This window comes from Larus michahellis, chromosome 1, assembly GCF_964199755.1.
Source record: "Larus michahellis chromosome 1, bLarMic1.1, whole genome shotgun sequence".
NCBI lineage: Eukaryota > Metazoa > Chordata > Aves > Charadriiformes > Laridae > Larus > Larus michahellis.
In genome coordinates, this window is record NC_133896.1 from 106,166,973 (window position 1) to 106,182,494 (window position 15,522).

The 15,522-nt window shown below is 42.6% G+C and overlaps 1 protein-coding gene across 1 annotated transcript in view; it reads left to right on the forward strand.

Annotated features, from left to right (window-relative positions):
* CRYBG3 (crystallin beta-gamma domain containing 3) overlaps nt 1–14,776 on the forward strand; it is a 95,414-nt gene extending 80,638 nt beyond the window's left edge. Inside the window, exons 18-22 of the mRNA XM_074597959.1 lie at nt 4,436–4,575; nt 7,995–8,118; nt 10,393–10,551; nt 11,152–11,311; nt 12,782–14,776. Of these exons, the coding sequence (XP_074454060.1) occupies nt 4,436–4,575; nt 7,995–8,118; nt 10,393–10,551; nt 11,152–11,311; nt 12,782–12,870 (672 nt within the window). The 3' untranslated portion in view covers nt 12,871–14,776. The remainder of the gene's footprint in view (nt 1–4,435; nt 4,576–7,994; nt 8,119–10,392; nt 10,552–11,151; nt 11,312–12,781) is intronic.
* The last annotated feature ends 746 nt before the right edge of the window (nt 14,777–15,522 follow it).

A 15,522-nucleotide genomic window follows, 5' to 3' on the forward strand; every position in this document is an offset into this window, starting at 1 on the left:
GCTGGGCCATTTATAGTGCCATGGTTGCTTATTGGGACTTTTGCCCAATGTTTGTTGCTTGAAGAGGTTAATCTTCAGGGATAGAAACCCTTACAAGATGTTCTTACAAAGGGGAGTTCAGCTCCAGTGCTGCTTTTTCTTAGGCACGTTGTTTTGTCAAACTCCTGTAGTATTTGGTGTGACTTACATGGACAAGAGTATTCAGGATTGTTGCAGTGAGCAGTTGGTTTTCCTTCTAAAATGTTAACTTCAGCGCTAAAGTTAAACCAGTCTCATAATTTCTGAAAACAAAAATGAGATCTGGGTTGTAGGTTGGGCAACACTTTTTCACCTTTTTTTTTTTTCTTTTCTTTTGAGGCAGTCCTTACTCTTCCTCTGATCAATCATGATAGTTCCTGTATTTCTATATTGGTTATCTTTTCTATGTTAAATACAGGTGTTACCCGATCTCCCCAGAATTCCTGTGAGGCAAATAATGAAATCAGGCACAAAAATGAATCGGTGTTTCCCAGAGCTGGGCAATGAGTCATTTTGTGTAGCTGGGACTGGACCGTGGGTGTTAATGTTGTCCAGCACTGTGTTCCTCTCCCTCAGCTAGGCATCCTTCCCACACTGAAGGGAGTAGCCAGGCAAGCGCAGCTATAGTAAAGACAGAAAGTTGTAAATGATGAGTTAGCCAAGACTGAAGAGTAAAGATCTTTCCAAGGATGTTGTAATACAGCTGTGGAGGCTCCTCCAGTTAAGGCTCTGGCAAATGCTGTTTGCATAGCAACAGGTCAGCAGGGACACAAAGTGGGGAAGTGTACCAACCCTTGCCATGAGTGGGTTACAGTCATACTTTAATCTGGCCCGGTGGATTTCTTTCTTTGGCTTTATTAAGCTTTCCCATCAAAGTTTGCAAAATCTAAGTTTGCAAAAAAAGGTGTGAGGAAGGGTGTTTTGGGGTGAGCCCTTCTCAAAAGGGCTTTATTAGTACAATTTTAACAAAATTCATAATGAAAAATTATCTGTGTGTTACAGCTAAAATTATACTTGTTTTTGTTACAAGCATGTGTGCAAGTTCACTTGTATATTTGGTTTTCAGTTGTAGCACCTTTTGGTTAGCTGCTTTGTGTCTGCAAGCTATTGCTTTTCAGTGGGTCAAGCACCTAAGCCTTGCACTGCAAACAAAAGGCGTTTGAAAGGAAGCACATCTTGCACTGGTCTTTGTTTAATATCAAACACATCAGGCTAGCACTGCATTTTTTTCTGAATTGGTGAAGTATAAAATTCTGTTCTGAATTGTGAAAGATTTGTTGTGCACAGCTTCTTGCCCTTAAAAAAAGGTTGAAGGTGTTTGAGGGGAACGTCTGAGCCAAGTTGAACTGTGCAAAAGGTTTTTAGTATGTTGATTTCTATGGTTTACCTTTCAGCCTCTGAAATCACACCGAGGGGAGGGAAAAAGGCTGATGTCATTTTCATGGCATCAGGTGCTGCATTAGGCATAGACTACCACACCTGTTAAGTAAAGAGTATCACTATATTTAACAGTTCACAAGGCTGCTTATATCTTGAAATGTTATGTAAATATAGCCTTCCTTAATCACCAGGCTCTTGAATGTATTCAGTCTCTTCACGTTTCTCCCTGGACACTGGCATTAAAAAACAGGACAAGCAAAACCTCTTGAAACTTTTATCGGTGCTGGTTTAAGCAAGGCAATTAGTTCCTTAGCGCACAAAGATCAGGCCGAGTAATTCTTTAGTGCTTTGTCATTCTTGCAATTGGCAAACTTTCCCCTAAGGATGGCATTTCAGGTATTTTCCTTGAAATAACTCTGAAAGGAAGCTAAGGTAATCCTGACCTAGATATGGCAATGACTTGCCAATCGTGGGTAAATGAAGATGTCTTCAGCTTACCTTTTCAAATCAGGGCTGGGGTCCACCTAAAGCAACCCCACGATTTGAGGTTGTCCCCTCTTGTAATCTCTGCCGGGTTGCACTTCCTCTGGCTCTCAGAGAGCCCCGTTCCTCCCTGGCCTGTCAGGATTGGGCCTTGGTGAAGAAAGCTGACCCTGTCAGTCTCACACTTCTCTATCAGTGATGACTCTTCAGCCTGAAAATGAGTGAAAGTGCGAGGAAGGGTGGGAGCAAGATGCCTCTGTACTAAGTGTAACAGCACAGCCTCAAAACCTTGTTTTTTACTTTTGGTAGTTTCCATGGAGCTATTAAAACAAAATCAGAGAAAAAAGCCAGGCCAAGTCACTGCTGCCAGCTGTTGGTTTAAAATGGTATATGTAAAGTGAGTAATCAGCTCATTGCTCTATATATGGTTATGGAAATATGAGAGCTTCAGTGCTTGAGGCAGCAGCATGTTTTATTTTTCTGTGCTTTACATCTGTGCCAAGATCAGTGGGGTCCTGCTGAGGTCTCACTGGAGAGGTGATATCGGTCCTTGTGATTGATTGTGTTTGTGTGTCGTAGATGAAACGTCTGCTGTGTGCTGACAGGCTGGGGCTCTGGGCAATCATCCGGGGCTTTCTCAGGCCCATTAAGGTCAAACAGTCTCAACCACATGAGAGCTAGAGTAATTTTAATTGACTCCACCAATTTGCTGTTCTGATTCTTGGTGTATAAATGGATATGCTGGATCAGGTGACTTGTCCATCTAGTACAGCATCTGTGTCTCTTAACATAGTGAATATTGCAACAGGAGGATAAATTCTAGGCTTTGGTAACAATGTCTAGCAACAAGGATGCCAAATGGTGTTTCCCATGCTTACTGATGCACTTGTGAAAATTTTCCCTGTTGGACCTGTTCTGGATATGGCTTCTGGTCTCCGCTCAGGTGAAAGCCAGTGCCAAGGGAGTAGGCTCTTGCAAACTGGAGTGTGATGATACAGCGTTGCTGAGCAAAGCAACCCGAGAAGCAGCTGCCTGCACTAGGTCTGCTGATCTAGTTTTCAAACTAAGCCTTTAAATGCAGGCTGTCAATTTGACCCATCTTATCCAGCAGAAGGTGGGTGGGAAGAGCTGCCAATCCAAAATAAAAACAGTATGGGTTGTAATTTTTTTCTGGTTTTTAACATTATAGTTTTTGAGAAGTGAGTGGGCTTTAAAAATCTCTCCATGTGGATGATCCCAGGCAAAATGTCCCAGCAAATTCCCTGTCCATGCCATGTTGCGTGACTTACATTGTCCCTGCACTGGTCAGCAGAGGAAAGCAATTTCTCTGAGGCAGGATTTGAACAACCAGCTACATACCGAGTGCGCTGAGTCAGTGCCGGTACATTTGTAAGTTCTGAATCACCACTGAGCTCTTCAGAGACACTTCACTACAATACATGTGCCTCTTCAAACATGAAAGTTAAGTTCTCTTAATTACTCAGTACCTGTGTCAACTTTAATTAAAAATTTTGTTTCATTCATTCCACCTGAGGCCATGTCTTTGCTGCAAAAGAAATCCTACCTTTTGCCTGGGCCAGCTATCTCAGGGTAGCATCTCCTAAGAACAAGTTAACTTCCCTGGAGAGGCTGCTAATTGAAGCAGTTATTCAGACCTATTCCCCCTTCCTTTACCAGCTGCATCAAGATATAAATTACAAGTGCTTATGATTTTGGTTACGATACTTCCCTCATGGTTTTAGGTTAAAAATACTGAAAAGCTGTACAAGTGTTCCTTGTACAAAGGCACAGACTTTCTGTACTGAAATCTGTTTCCTTTATGCTTTTCTGCTGATCTCACAGCTGTACCACATTTTCATGTAAACTGATCTTTTTATTTGCTTTCATAGGCAATCTCTCAACTGTAGAAAAGGACATTAAGTGAAAAATATTTCAATGCTACATGAGATTGAGGGTGTTACTAATTACACTATTTCTTCAACATTGTCAGAAAAAAAAATAGGAATGTCTGTTGAAAACATTGAGAACTTTTTAGTTCTGATGGTTTTAAGCTTTTCCAACTTGTACATCCCTAGGACTTTTCCAGCGAACCACTGCTAACTGAAGTCTATGGACAACAGACTTGTGGTTTGACTCACTACTTTAGATGCAAGCTGTGGATCTGAAAACTACTGCTGTAACTTGTTCCATTAATAAACTGGATTTATGAAAAGGAATTAAGGCCCTGATGATACAAATCAGATCAAAAAGAGATTTTTCAAATGCAAACACAGGCCCTTCTGCATCTCGAAACGACTCACTGTGTCAGTGGGGCACTATACTCTGATGACAAAGCCACTGATAAATCCAGTATGTTTCTGCTCTGTGTGCTGCTTTGGTGGATGTACATATTTTTTTTTCCCTTGCTGTTACATTTGCTGACGGAGCATGATCTAACGTAAAAGCATGTGGAAATTAAACTGAAGTGGGTAAATGTGTGCATCATGTCTAACAACTGAAGCTAGACTATTGCTAGTAAAACTTTGCTTTTTTTTCCTCCCCTCCCCCCACCCAGGTTTTTGCTGAGCCCTCCATCAGTCTGTTTGCTCTGGAATGCTGCAAGGGCAGAGAGTTGCACTTCACTGAACCCGTCAATTCTGTTTTGAATGAGGACCTTCATTTTTACACTCAGTCTGTATGGGTGAGAAGTGGATTGTAAGTATGGAAGAAATATTCCTCTCAGTTCTGCATTATAGGAGCTAATACTGAGCACATTTTCTCCCAATAACTGCTTTTTTCATAGGATGAGTTTTACATTCTAACTTTTATTTTGAGACAATATAAAGTACAAAAACGTGGTTGAATGGTAGACCTACTTTTTGAATCAGGACCCAAAATGAACAAAAGTTCTGGGCAGAGGTTGTATTTCCCCTGTAAGAATCATCCTTTTATTCCTATACAGTAATGAACAATAGAGCCTGTTGTTCAAGCCAGGAACCAAAAGTAAATAAGTCTTGACTGCTGACTTACAAAGACAGGTAGAGTAAACTCGGACTGCCTTTAATAACTGGCTGTAAAATACCAGCTATAAAGTGCAGTGATTTAACAGAAACCACTGCAGTGGTTCAGTGAAGCTTGATGTGCTGATTGGCTGCCAAAGAGGCAGCAACTTCTGAGGGAAGCTCAGGGCGGATCTGACAGCTGGAACAGTAATTTGCTTCTGTTATTAGTTTAACCCTCCTCCGTGAATGTGAATACACACCCAAGGTCTTCTGTGAAAACCGTTTTACCTCTGCAGAAGTGACCTTCTAACCTCTTCTGTGTCTTCCCCTTTCACCTTTTGGAGAAGCTCCCAAGTATTCTGTCTGGGCCAGGTTTTCAGCCTCCACGTCCACAGCAGCAACAAATAACTTGCAGAGTCTCATCCTGCAAGTGAGACTGACTGGAAACTGCTGTTCTTCTAATGCGACACACAATTTCCTGTGTTTATTTTTAACTTTTTCCATACCTTTTTCACTTAGACAAGGCTGTAATTTTCTTGAGAGATCTTATGGGATGGCGCAAATCCACACAAGATTTGAACTAATTGGATGAGGAGTTAGTGTAGACTGTTCACGGCTTAGGTATATCTCTGTTGTGTTTACAATTAATTTTTCAAACGCATCTAATCTGTTACCACCTACAAGTTAAAACCCTTCTATGCATGTCTGTGATAAAGCTGCTGGGCACTCCTCTGATTCCTTGAGGTTGGTACAAAGGCAAAGCCTAACGTAGCTAATGCTCCAGAGTACTGTGGACTGTTTTCTTTCAGGAATGTTACACAAGCGTTTTCTTGAGAGGCTGGTTAAGGATTGAACCTCCCTTTCTTTAAGAGCAGTCAGTGGCGACTGACTTTAGCTGTGGGCCCATAGCGAATGTAAGCTTCCTCACGGAGCTTTGCCTATTCACTATAAATTCTAGTCCCCAGCGTCTGTGCCACTTTTTGCTGAAAAGATACAGAGCGAGCGATCATCTGCTCCTGTTGTCTTGAGGAGCCCCGGGTGAGAGTGGCAAGCAGCTGCCGTTTGAGGCTGAGAACAGCGTATGTTCATTGCCCGTGATCTGTGCTAGTTCGGAGAAGGAAAGGCCTTTTCTGGGAGGAACATCTGACTTATTTATGGTGGGAGTGTGTAAATCTTCCTACCTCTGTGGAGGTGTTACAGTCTAAAGTGTGTCCTGTTGGGGAACATCTCTTTATGAGCTTTCTGCCCTCTCATCAGGGCGTGAAACTGGAAATCAGATCACTTTGCCCATGAAAAAGCCTTTACAGTTGGCTGTAAAGGAAGGGTGATGCTTTTGGGAGCATACAGTAGAAAAGCACGGGAGAGCGAATGCAACAGTCCAGCCCCTTCCCCGTCTTCCTGTTCATTTCCGAGTACCCCAGCCAGGTTAGCTGGTTCCCCGTCTCTGGGAAGGGTTGGGGCAGAACGGCTGGTCTTTCTCTGAGCTCCTTGTGATGCTCCCTATGAAACGGACTTCCACAGCCTGTCCCCATCCCACACTGCAGATGGTAGGCTAAACGCTGAGAGTGGCAGGTGATGATAAGTCTGTGGGTTGTCCTACAGGATTTGTTTGACTCATCTGTGATCAAAAGTTTCAGGAAGGTCAATTCAGAGGTTTTTTGGCTCCTTGCCCCAAAACCTGCTGTCAGCTTTAGACAAATGACAAAGATTTATGTAAACATACCAATGGTATCTTGCTGCCAGGCTTAGGTACAAGGATCCTTCCTGAGCCAACTGACCACCTCAGTCAGAAATGGCACCAGCCCAGACTGTGGCTTGGCAAAGGGGGCTGGGGCACTCCAAGGTGTGGGAACGTTGGTACAGCGGAGGCTGCTGGTCTGCCTGAGAGCTGAAAGTGTCGCTGGGTGCCAGAAGCCCAACCTGGCTTCACGGGGTTATTACTGTAACAGTCTTTCACCTCTCTGTTTCCTATAAATGTCTGCTTTGAAACTGCATTTCAAATGAGAGCGTTTGATGCTCCGAGAAAAACATTAACGGTTAATTCTCAGTGAAAAGTCAGGAGTGTGTCAGAAGTGTAAGGAACACACAGCAGTGGCCAGGCTGCTCTGCATACCTGTTAGTCAGGAGGTATGGGACTTAATTTGAAGAAACAGTGATACAGCCTCATTACAAGGTAGTTCACAGTTGGCACTCTTTAGCCTCCATGGAGTCCTGAGCAAGGCTGGCTGTCAGTTTCTCCAAATTAGGTGCGATGGGGAAATTACAGGTGCTGTGAGCACTCTTTGTGGCTGTTTTCTCGCTGATTTAGAGTGCAGCCATCCCTCATGTTCTTGGCAGCTGACCTGTAAAACAGGTAATGTGGGGCAACCAGTATTTGCTTTGTGTTCAGATGGGTTAATGAGTCAAGCGTTTGGGCTTCAGTGTCTGCACAACAATGTCCTATTGATATAAACAAAACTGATCTGTGATCCTGAGGCTGCCTTTGTAAGCAGCAACACAGTTGCCTAGATAACAAGGGATCTGTATGTGCCAGCGTTTTAACTCGGTGTTAAAGGATTCACCCATGGCCATGGCTCACATGGATTCACTACAGGAAAGTCTGTCACAGCAATGTATAGGTTTTGGATTAAATGTTGTGTATGTGTTTTCAGAGAAGTGGAATAACTATAAAAAGCATTCACTGTAACAAAAGAAAACATTGGACAATATCCTCTCGTAATTAATACGTACAACCAGGCGAAGCTGCAAGTAGTGCAGTCTGGTGCGTGGCTTTGTAGTTTCCTAATGCATGCTCACTGAAACCTGCATTATTCCCATCTGGGTTCATGCAGAGGCTCTCCTATTTGTGGGAGAAAATGGGAGGGGGCGGGGAGAAGAGAGTTGTGGGGGTTGTGGAATTTACAAGTTTCAGACAGACAAACAGAAAACACGTCTTAGTTTAGACAGAAAACAGTTAAACCACTGAAATGGCTGGCATTTTGCGGCGTGGCAATAGAGGCTTGATATTAGCACTACTGTGCAGAGGTTTGGGGGCTTTCAGGAGCACAGTCCTGAGCACAAGCCTGTAGTCTTGTAGTTTTGTTCTGCTGTGGTTAATGTGTAGTCTTTTCATGTTCTGTTTTCTGTATCCAGGTGGATTGCATACGAGGGATGTAATTTTTTAGGAAAGCAGATTCTGCTGGAGCCCAGTGAGATTTCAAACTGGAACGAACACACTGGCTGGAAAGTAATTGGCTCCCTTCGTCCTGTGAAGCAGGTAGAGTAACAGTGTATGAGGACATTTTTCTTTTTTATTTCGGACAGGGATTAGTGCACAAGTATCAGCTGTACCACTAAGTATAATGGCGTGCATTGTACTCCTTAAATCAGGCCAAATGATGACAGCCAGAAGGACCTACTGGAAGATTAGTGAAGCAGAAAATTCCTCCAGTGGCAGTTACTGAGATCTATATTAGGCTCCTAAAGGGAAGTAATTCCTAGTTTCTCAGAGCCAAGTTTGGTTTTTCTGAATGGCTCATTAGCATGTTCTGTAGATGTTCTATTTTTAAATTTTTGCCATCTAACGATAATAATGAGAAAACCAATTCTACATTGGCTTGTTTCATAATTAACATAAATGGAAACAAGAACAAATTTTATTGTGCTGTAGCCTGGATTTCCAAAAGAAGCCAAGTTTATAGAGTCCCACCAGGTTTTCCCTCTCTGCCTCACCCCGAGTAATGCCAATTTCAATCTCACTCCCAAGATTCCTCTCAAAACCACAGAGTTCTTAGGAGCTCCGTGAAAAGTAAATAGAGAAGCAAGACTGAGATAAATGCCCCTCGGTCGAGGAAAAGCAGGTACAATTCTGCTTCTCTGCCTTTCCAAGCCACATCAGGTGTACTCAGTGGCACACGGTAAGCTCCAAAGGAGTCAAAGCACGTGTTGCAGCTGCGGCAGGGCAGCGTCTGGGCAGACAGGAAAAGGGAGAGGGGAGAGTGGCAGGGAATGTGAGCAGTAACCCCACTGGAAATGAGGTTTTGTTAGCTCTGCTTCTCACAGAATTACTTGTTTCCCCTACTGACAAATGCTGATTTGTTTTTAAATACTAGATTCAACTGCAGAACTGTTGCAGGGAACAAAAATAACCATCTTTAGCATTAGTTATGCGTTATTGGTGTCATCTGTCCTCGGCCCCATGTGTCCACCCCCAAAAAATAAAGCATTTATTTTTTTGCTTTCCTCACAATGATTTGATAGTCTAAGATGTTGACAGCTCCATGGACTTCTTTGGAAGTGGCAACTACCAAAGGATCCCTTTTTGGCTCTGTTTCTGCAAATAATAATGAAAATTACCTGGGCTGATCTTAAAACCAGAATTCTCTCTTCAGCCAGCAATCTGAAGAGCTTTTGTATTTGGTAGCATCCTTTTTTACACCTCAACAGTGAGCAGTGTCATACGGCCTACTTCAGCTACTTTGCTGGGATTTTGGCATTTGGGGTTTGTGTGATGGTTTTGGTTTTGTTTTGTTTTAAATCCTGCAAACTGAGGGCTTCCTTGTGTTTGTGCAGTCGCCTACCTGTGCTTGACGTTTCTGTGGGTATAGGGTCTTTTTGTTTCTTTTTTTTGAGACTGGAGTAATTCGACAAACCTGCACTTCGTATTTGTTCCTTCTGGCTCCATTAAAAATTACAAAAACAGAGAAGGCTGCCAGCGTAAAAGGTAGTGCAAGAAAAAGTGAAACATGTGAAACTCATGCAAAATGAGACCCAAAAATTTTGCTTAATGACTTCCATGGTATGAACCCTTCCAGCTGTTCACTATATTAATGCACATTAGTTTATGGATGCTTGGTGGGACACAGGCTTTATTGCCTGTACCTTAGGGTTTGCTTTAATATGAAAAAAGGAGATTCAAAGCTCCCAGAAGAAAACCACTGCTTGAGTTGGCGTTCCAGCAGAGCTGCCCTTTATAACTCACTGCTCTTTATTTGCACCAAAATCGGTGAATAACAGAGCAAAAGCTTGACCCCTGTAGTAGCCCTACAAAATCTCCTTATTTTCTGAGTAAACAGAGATGCCAAACCAGTACCTTGTTTTCCGCATAAGTTCAAAAGCAATGGTGTAACTCTCTGCCGTATATTCCAGTTAATGGGGGCTGAAGTTGCTGGATACGTGACTCGGTAAGTTTTGCGTCCTGAGAATAAAAAGCCTGTGGAGTACAGCCCATTTACTGGCCATGGAGCGAGTGAAATGTGCTGAACTACAGATATTTGCATATCACAGGAATTAGTTCTATAGACATAAATACAGGGGTTTTTTAAAAAACTATCTGCCGTTGCTGTTTACAGCTGTCTGTCTGCACGTGAAAAACACTTACTGCTGCTTTACACGCGTATTTGTTTCCAAGAAAAATACTATTGAACAGCCCCATCTGACACTGGAAATGGAACGTGTACTTTAGAAAACTGATGAAAGATGGAGGGGAGGCATTCTCATGTCAACTTCCTCAATCTTTGTGTTACACCCATCTTCCTTCACACTATTTCAGCCAGCAGTGTACCTCCGAGTCAAGAACCGAGCCCAGGGTAAATATTTGACAGTGGCTGGAAGCCTGGCAGATATAAGAGCAACATCGGTGTGCGCGTCCCCCTACAATGGCAAGAATACCCAGATCTGGCACTACTGTCGTGGACTCTTCAAATCCAAGGTGAGTTTCCAGATGCTGGAAGTGGGTGGGTTGTGTCACCTGCTGGCCTTTGACCTTCACTTCTTGCTTTTCCTGTTGGCTAGCATTAACGCCAGGATGGCTTTTGGCCTCTCCCATGCGTCTTAAACCAAAACTCATAACCTACCTCCTCCGACTACGTAAGGACAGATTTGATCTGTCTGCTTTGGCAGGTTGGGCTGCTTTTCACATCTGCCTAATGGGACTGATGTTCCCCGAAGTAGGAGCCTGGTTTTGTCTAAAGTCACAAGTTTATTACCTCTAAAGAGTTAAGAATTTCTCTGAAAAGTAACACGTGAAGAAAGGCTGTAAGTGATTTTGTATTAATGCTGCCGTTGACAGGCTGTTATTAAATATAAACAGCTTTTTGTATTTAATATCAGAAACACCTGAAGTAACAAAGACCACCACCTTTGAGCAAGCAGCTGGTCAATTGCTGAATAATCTGTTCCCAGCCTGCTTGCCAGGCCTTACCGGCTCTAGCGCCATGACTGTAATATGCTTGGTGCTTGGGATGGAAACAAGGCGGACACAGAACGGAGGCTCTGTGGCCTGGATCTCACTTTTCCTCTTGTTCCTTAGGCTAACAACGCCTGCCTGGATGTCATTGGTGGCAGAGATGTGCCTGGGGCCAAAGTTGCGCTCTGGGCAGAACATGGGAAGGACAGGCAAAAGTGGAGACTCAATGAGGATGGAACCATCAGTTCATACCTCAGTGACCAACTGGTGCTTGATATTAAAGGTATTTAAAAAAAAAAAAACCACAACACAAAACAAAGCAGAAACAACTAACCCTCACATGTTCTAAGTGCATTTTTTGATTGAGGCTAATTGCTGTATTCTAGCTCTTTCCGTATTTAAGGTTAAATACTGAATCCTGTCTTTTCCGGTAGGTTTATGTTGCTTGACAGTAGGATGAGAAACAACAGGGCAGGGGAGAACCTTACTCTTTTGATCCCAAAGCTTTATTTGGATCAGATCAACTATTCTACTTGAGGGAGTTCAGTAGTACCGATGGCAAGAAATGGAAGTTACAGAAGACAAAATGGTAAAGGAAAAGCAACCACAGAATAAGTGTGGCTCAAAAAGAGAGAAGTGCTCACTCCTAGTGTTTTCACAGTGGTGAAAATTGTCATTGCTCAAGTCCTAGTCCTGCTAATTACCCATCACGGTAGAACTACCTCACTGGAAGATGTCCCTTCTCACTCAAAATTCGTTCAAGCCCTGCTGCTGGCGCTAGGGTTTTATCCCTAGGGGAATGCAGTGGGGCAGTGACTGCAGTGGCTGGCTATGAGGCTGGGGGCTCTGTGGTGCTGTCTTCTCAAATGAAAGGGCTAAGTAAATTAATTGATAGCCAGACCAGGGTAACTGCGCATCCCACAGGTGAAGTCATCAGCCTTTTCAATGTCCTGCTGGCCCTTACACATCCGACCTCTGCAGCTCACACTTGCTCATAATGATTCTCAGCCCCGTGATGCTCAACTAGTAGAGCATTCCTGGCTTCCAGAACTAAGGAGTTTAACCACCATTACTAATTGATAAATAGTTACCACAAAGCCATGAAATGCAACTGGTGATACTGAGGGCAACTCTTACAGCATCAGAAAGCCGTGCTAGGTTACTGCAAAAGATAGTGCGGAAGGCTGGGGTGGCGATACCACTTGAGAGATCTTTAGAACATGTCTTTCTTGTAGTGGATTTTTATTTGTAGTATAGTGATAAAAAATGCACTGTCATTCTATGCTACGTGTATTCAAAGGAGAGAAATTTTATTTTAAGGACTTCCTAAGATTGTGGTTGAAATGGATGCGCTACACCAAATAATCTCACGTGGGTCTGTGAATCTGCGTATTTCTACTATAGCAATATGCGCCTGAAAAATCCAGGCAGACAGCGGGAGCCCAGGATCTGCCAAAGGCAAAAGCTCTTTAGAGGTGCTGTTTCTGTGCACAGCGGTACAGCTGGGGACTCCGCTCGTGGTGTACCCTGCTTCCTGACTAATGGACCTCCTCAGGGCCTGATCTGGCAAATGACCTTTTGAAGGAGACAGACATGCAGAGGCAGAGGGGCAGACACCAGCCCCCTACCTGGTGGGATTTCTATTTTTCCATTAATTTTCCTACTTAATCACACTTTTTAAAGATTGTGTATAGACTTTTCTGAGCATTTCTTTTTAAAATTTTTCCTTCGTGATTTTGTTTTGTTTTTAAAGGAGGAAATTATTATGACAAGAATCACATCATTATGAGTCAGCCGATAGATGACAAGCATTCACAAAAATGGGATATTGAAATCTTGTGAGGAAAACCCAGCACGCAGATGGACCTTGTGTGGGTTATTAACGCCTGCAGAGGGGAAAAAAAGCCAACTACTGAAGTCATGCACCACTGGAACCTTAAGCAGCAACTCCTCTCTACTTCCCTTCATACCAAGGGAATGCACAAATCTGGGAAGTCGATCTCATGTCTTTCTGCAGGGAAGCTGATTCTTTAGAGGCCACTCCTATGAAAGTTGCTGTTACTTTTCATCTGAAGTATTAAAAGTAAATGCAAAAGACCAGACATAAATTTTGTGGGATATGACCTGCAGGAGCTAATATGGGAAAGGCTCTTTAGAAACATTGTCTATTCCCATCCTTTCAAACTGATGGAAGCTCACTGAAGAATGAATGCACTAACAAGCTTGAAAGAGGTTGAGTTGGACTTTCATGTCCCAAGTCAAACTGGGTATGCTCCAAGTCATCCTGAAGCTCAGATCCTATCTCTTGCTAAAATGCAATTTATTTTGTTCATAAAATCAACTTTGAACTGGAATTACCAGCTCAGCATGTGAAATGGGGCAGTAGAGAACACCTGACTCTCGCCCCACTAACGTTCCTGGTAGGCCTTTGTTGTCACTTGTTTTAACAATACCAAATTTCCAGATTCAGGAGCTGGTTTTGCTGACCCATGGCCATGGGTTCCAACCCATGAAATTGTGAGTTGTGACTGAAGGTCGCCTTTAAGGTGGAGCCATATGTACATGTATCAAAAGAAAACAGAGTCCTGGGTCAGGCTAGACTTTTACAAGGGCTATCTGCGTTTAGAGCAGTAATGATTTTAACTCTAGCTGTATTTTATTTGATGTATATAGGTTAATTTAATACAATGTAATTTGGTTTTGAAACCATGTCTTCCTTCAGAAAATAATTCACCACAGTATGTATTTTCAAAGGTGCTAGCGGCCTGCATTTCAACGCTTGCTCAATGTTAAAAGAAGAGTGTAACTGCGCTCTTCTTAACTGTGGCTCATCAGCAACGTGTACATCTTGCCCCAAAGGATGAGGACTTAGACTAATGGTCCAGACCGTGGCGTGCCGGTGGCTGCCTCAAATTCAGCACTATGCAAACCAGCCAACCAGCCATCGCTTCAGACAGACAGGGCCAAATACCAGCCAAGTTGCTGCAGGCCTGAAAAGCACGTTCCTCGCTCAACACCGACACGCAGAGAAGGAACTGCAGACAGTTATAGGGCTGCGAACACCTGATGTGGAAGAGAAGTCCTTTAGATCACTGGTAACTTCGTTTGATTTTTTTCAGCCTCACTAAATTAATCTGCATCATTGAAAATGTAATTATTTTTTTTTGCTTATTTGTATATTCAGGGTATGTATTTCTATAACTATTTAAAGAGTTTAGTTTAGCTAAAGACAGATGTTTTAGTTTCCAAAAGCTGTAATTATTCCAGTTGCGCATACAACCAGGATTCATCCCCAAACAAATGAAAACACAGAACCGTAAGTAAGTTTGCCACAGAAATAAAAAATATGGATGTCTATTTTTGTATGAAATGGAGTTCTATATAGTACTATTTAAAAAAAACAAGCTTATCTACTTGCACTTGCTATTTTACATTCTAAATTTATCATTAATCTGCTGTTTAAGTAACAGATTTTCAAACGTTTGTATATATTTTTCCAACTAAAGCACTTGTTGAGGTTTTCTTACATAAGTCAGCAGATCAGGCATTCTACATGTGACTTGCTTTCCATATGGAATTTTTAAAGCCTGTGTAAAAAGCTCCAGTCTTTTAAACCGAGAGTGACGAAATCGTATTTGGTATGGCAGTGTTACATAGGAAAGTCAAGCAGGCTTTTGTACTTAAGAGATCTTGAATGTAAAATGCTAAGCATGTGTATTTTAATTGTATAAAACTTTTTTTAGGAGGAGCTTCTTGCTTGGTGGTTTCTTTTTAAACAAACGAACTACAACAATAGTTTTTAGCAGATGTCAAGTGAATTCCTGTAAAATATTTCCTTTCAAATCAACAAAAAAGGGATAACTACACTGAATACCTGCCTGTGCTGTTACATTAGTTTGCATATTAAACATCGGTGTTCAAGTATTAAAATACCAGCACTACTCCCCTCAGAACCCACTCAAGTGAGCATGGAAGATCCAGAATCCAGCTGCAGGTTTGGGCTACCTTCACATTTAAATTGGCGCTGGGGGAGGCAGAGGTTTAATACTTAGTGTTTGTTTATTCCAGAGGTGGCAGTGCCTAATAGGAAAGGGGGTTTCTTGGGGAAAGTCTTACCCCTTTGGGAAACAACATGCACAGCTTTTACTGAGAAGTTTTTTCCTCTCGGGGCAAACAAACAGAACAAAAAGGTTTCCTTGCTGCTGAACTTCACAAATGAAAACAAGTTACTGGTTTTTGCCCAAGGTCCTGGAGCCTGCTCCACCTCTACCTTTAGATGTCCTCCACATCAAAGCATATATCCAGAGGAAAAGGGGATACCACAGCACCCGTGTTGTCACGAGTGACTTCATCCATCCACAGACATGGAGCTGTGGCTCACCGGACAACAAGCAGCTTACCTGTTTTCCCAAAGCTAAGGATAGAAAAATAACATGTGGCAAAGTATATATATTGCAATGCTTTGTTAGACAGCAATACAAACCAAAGGCTGGA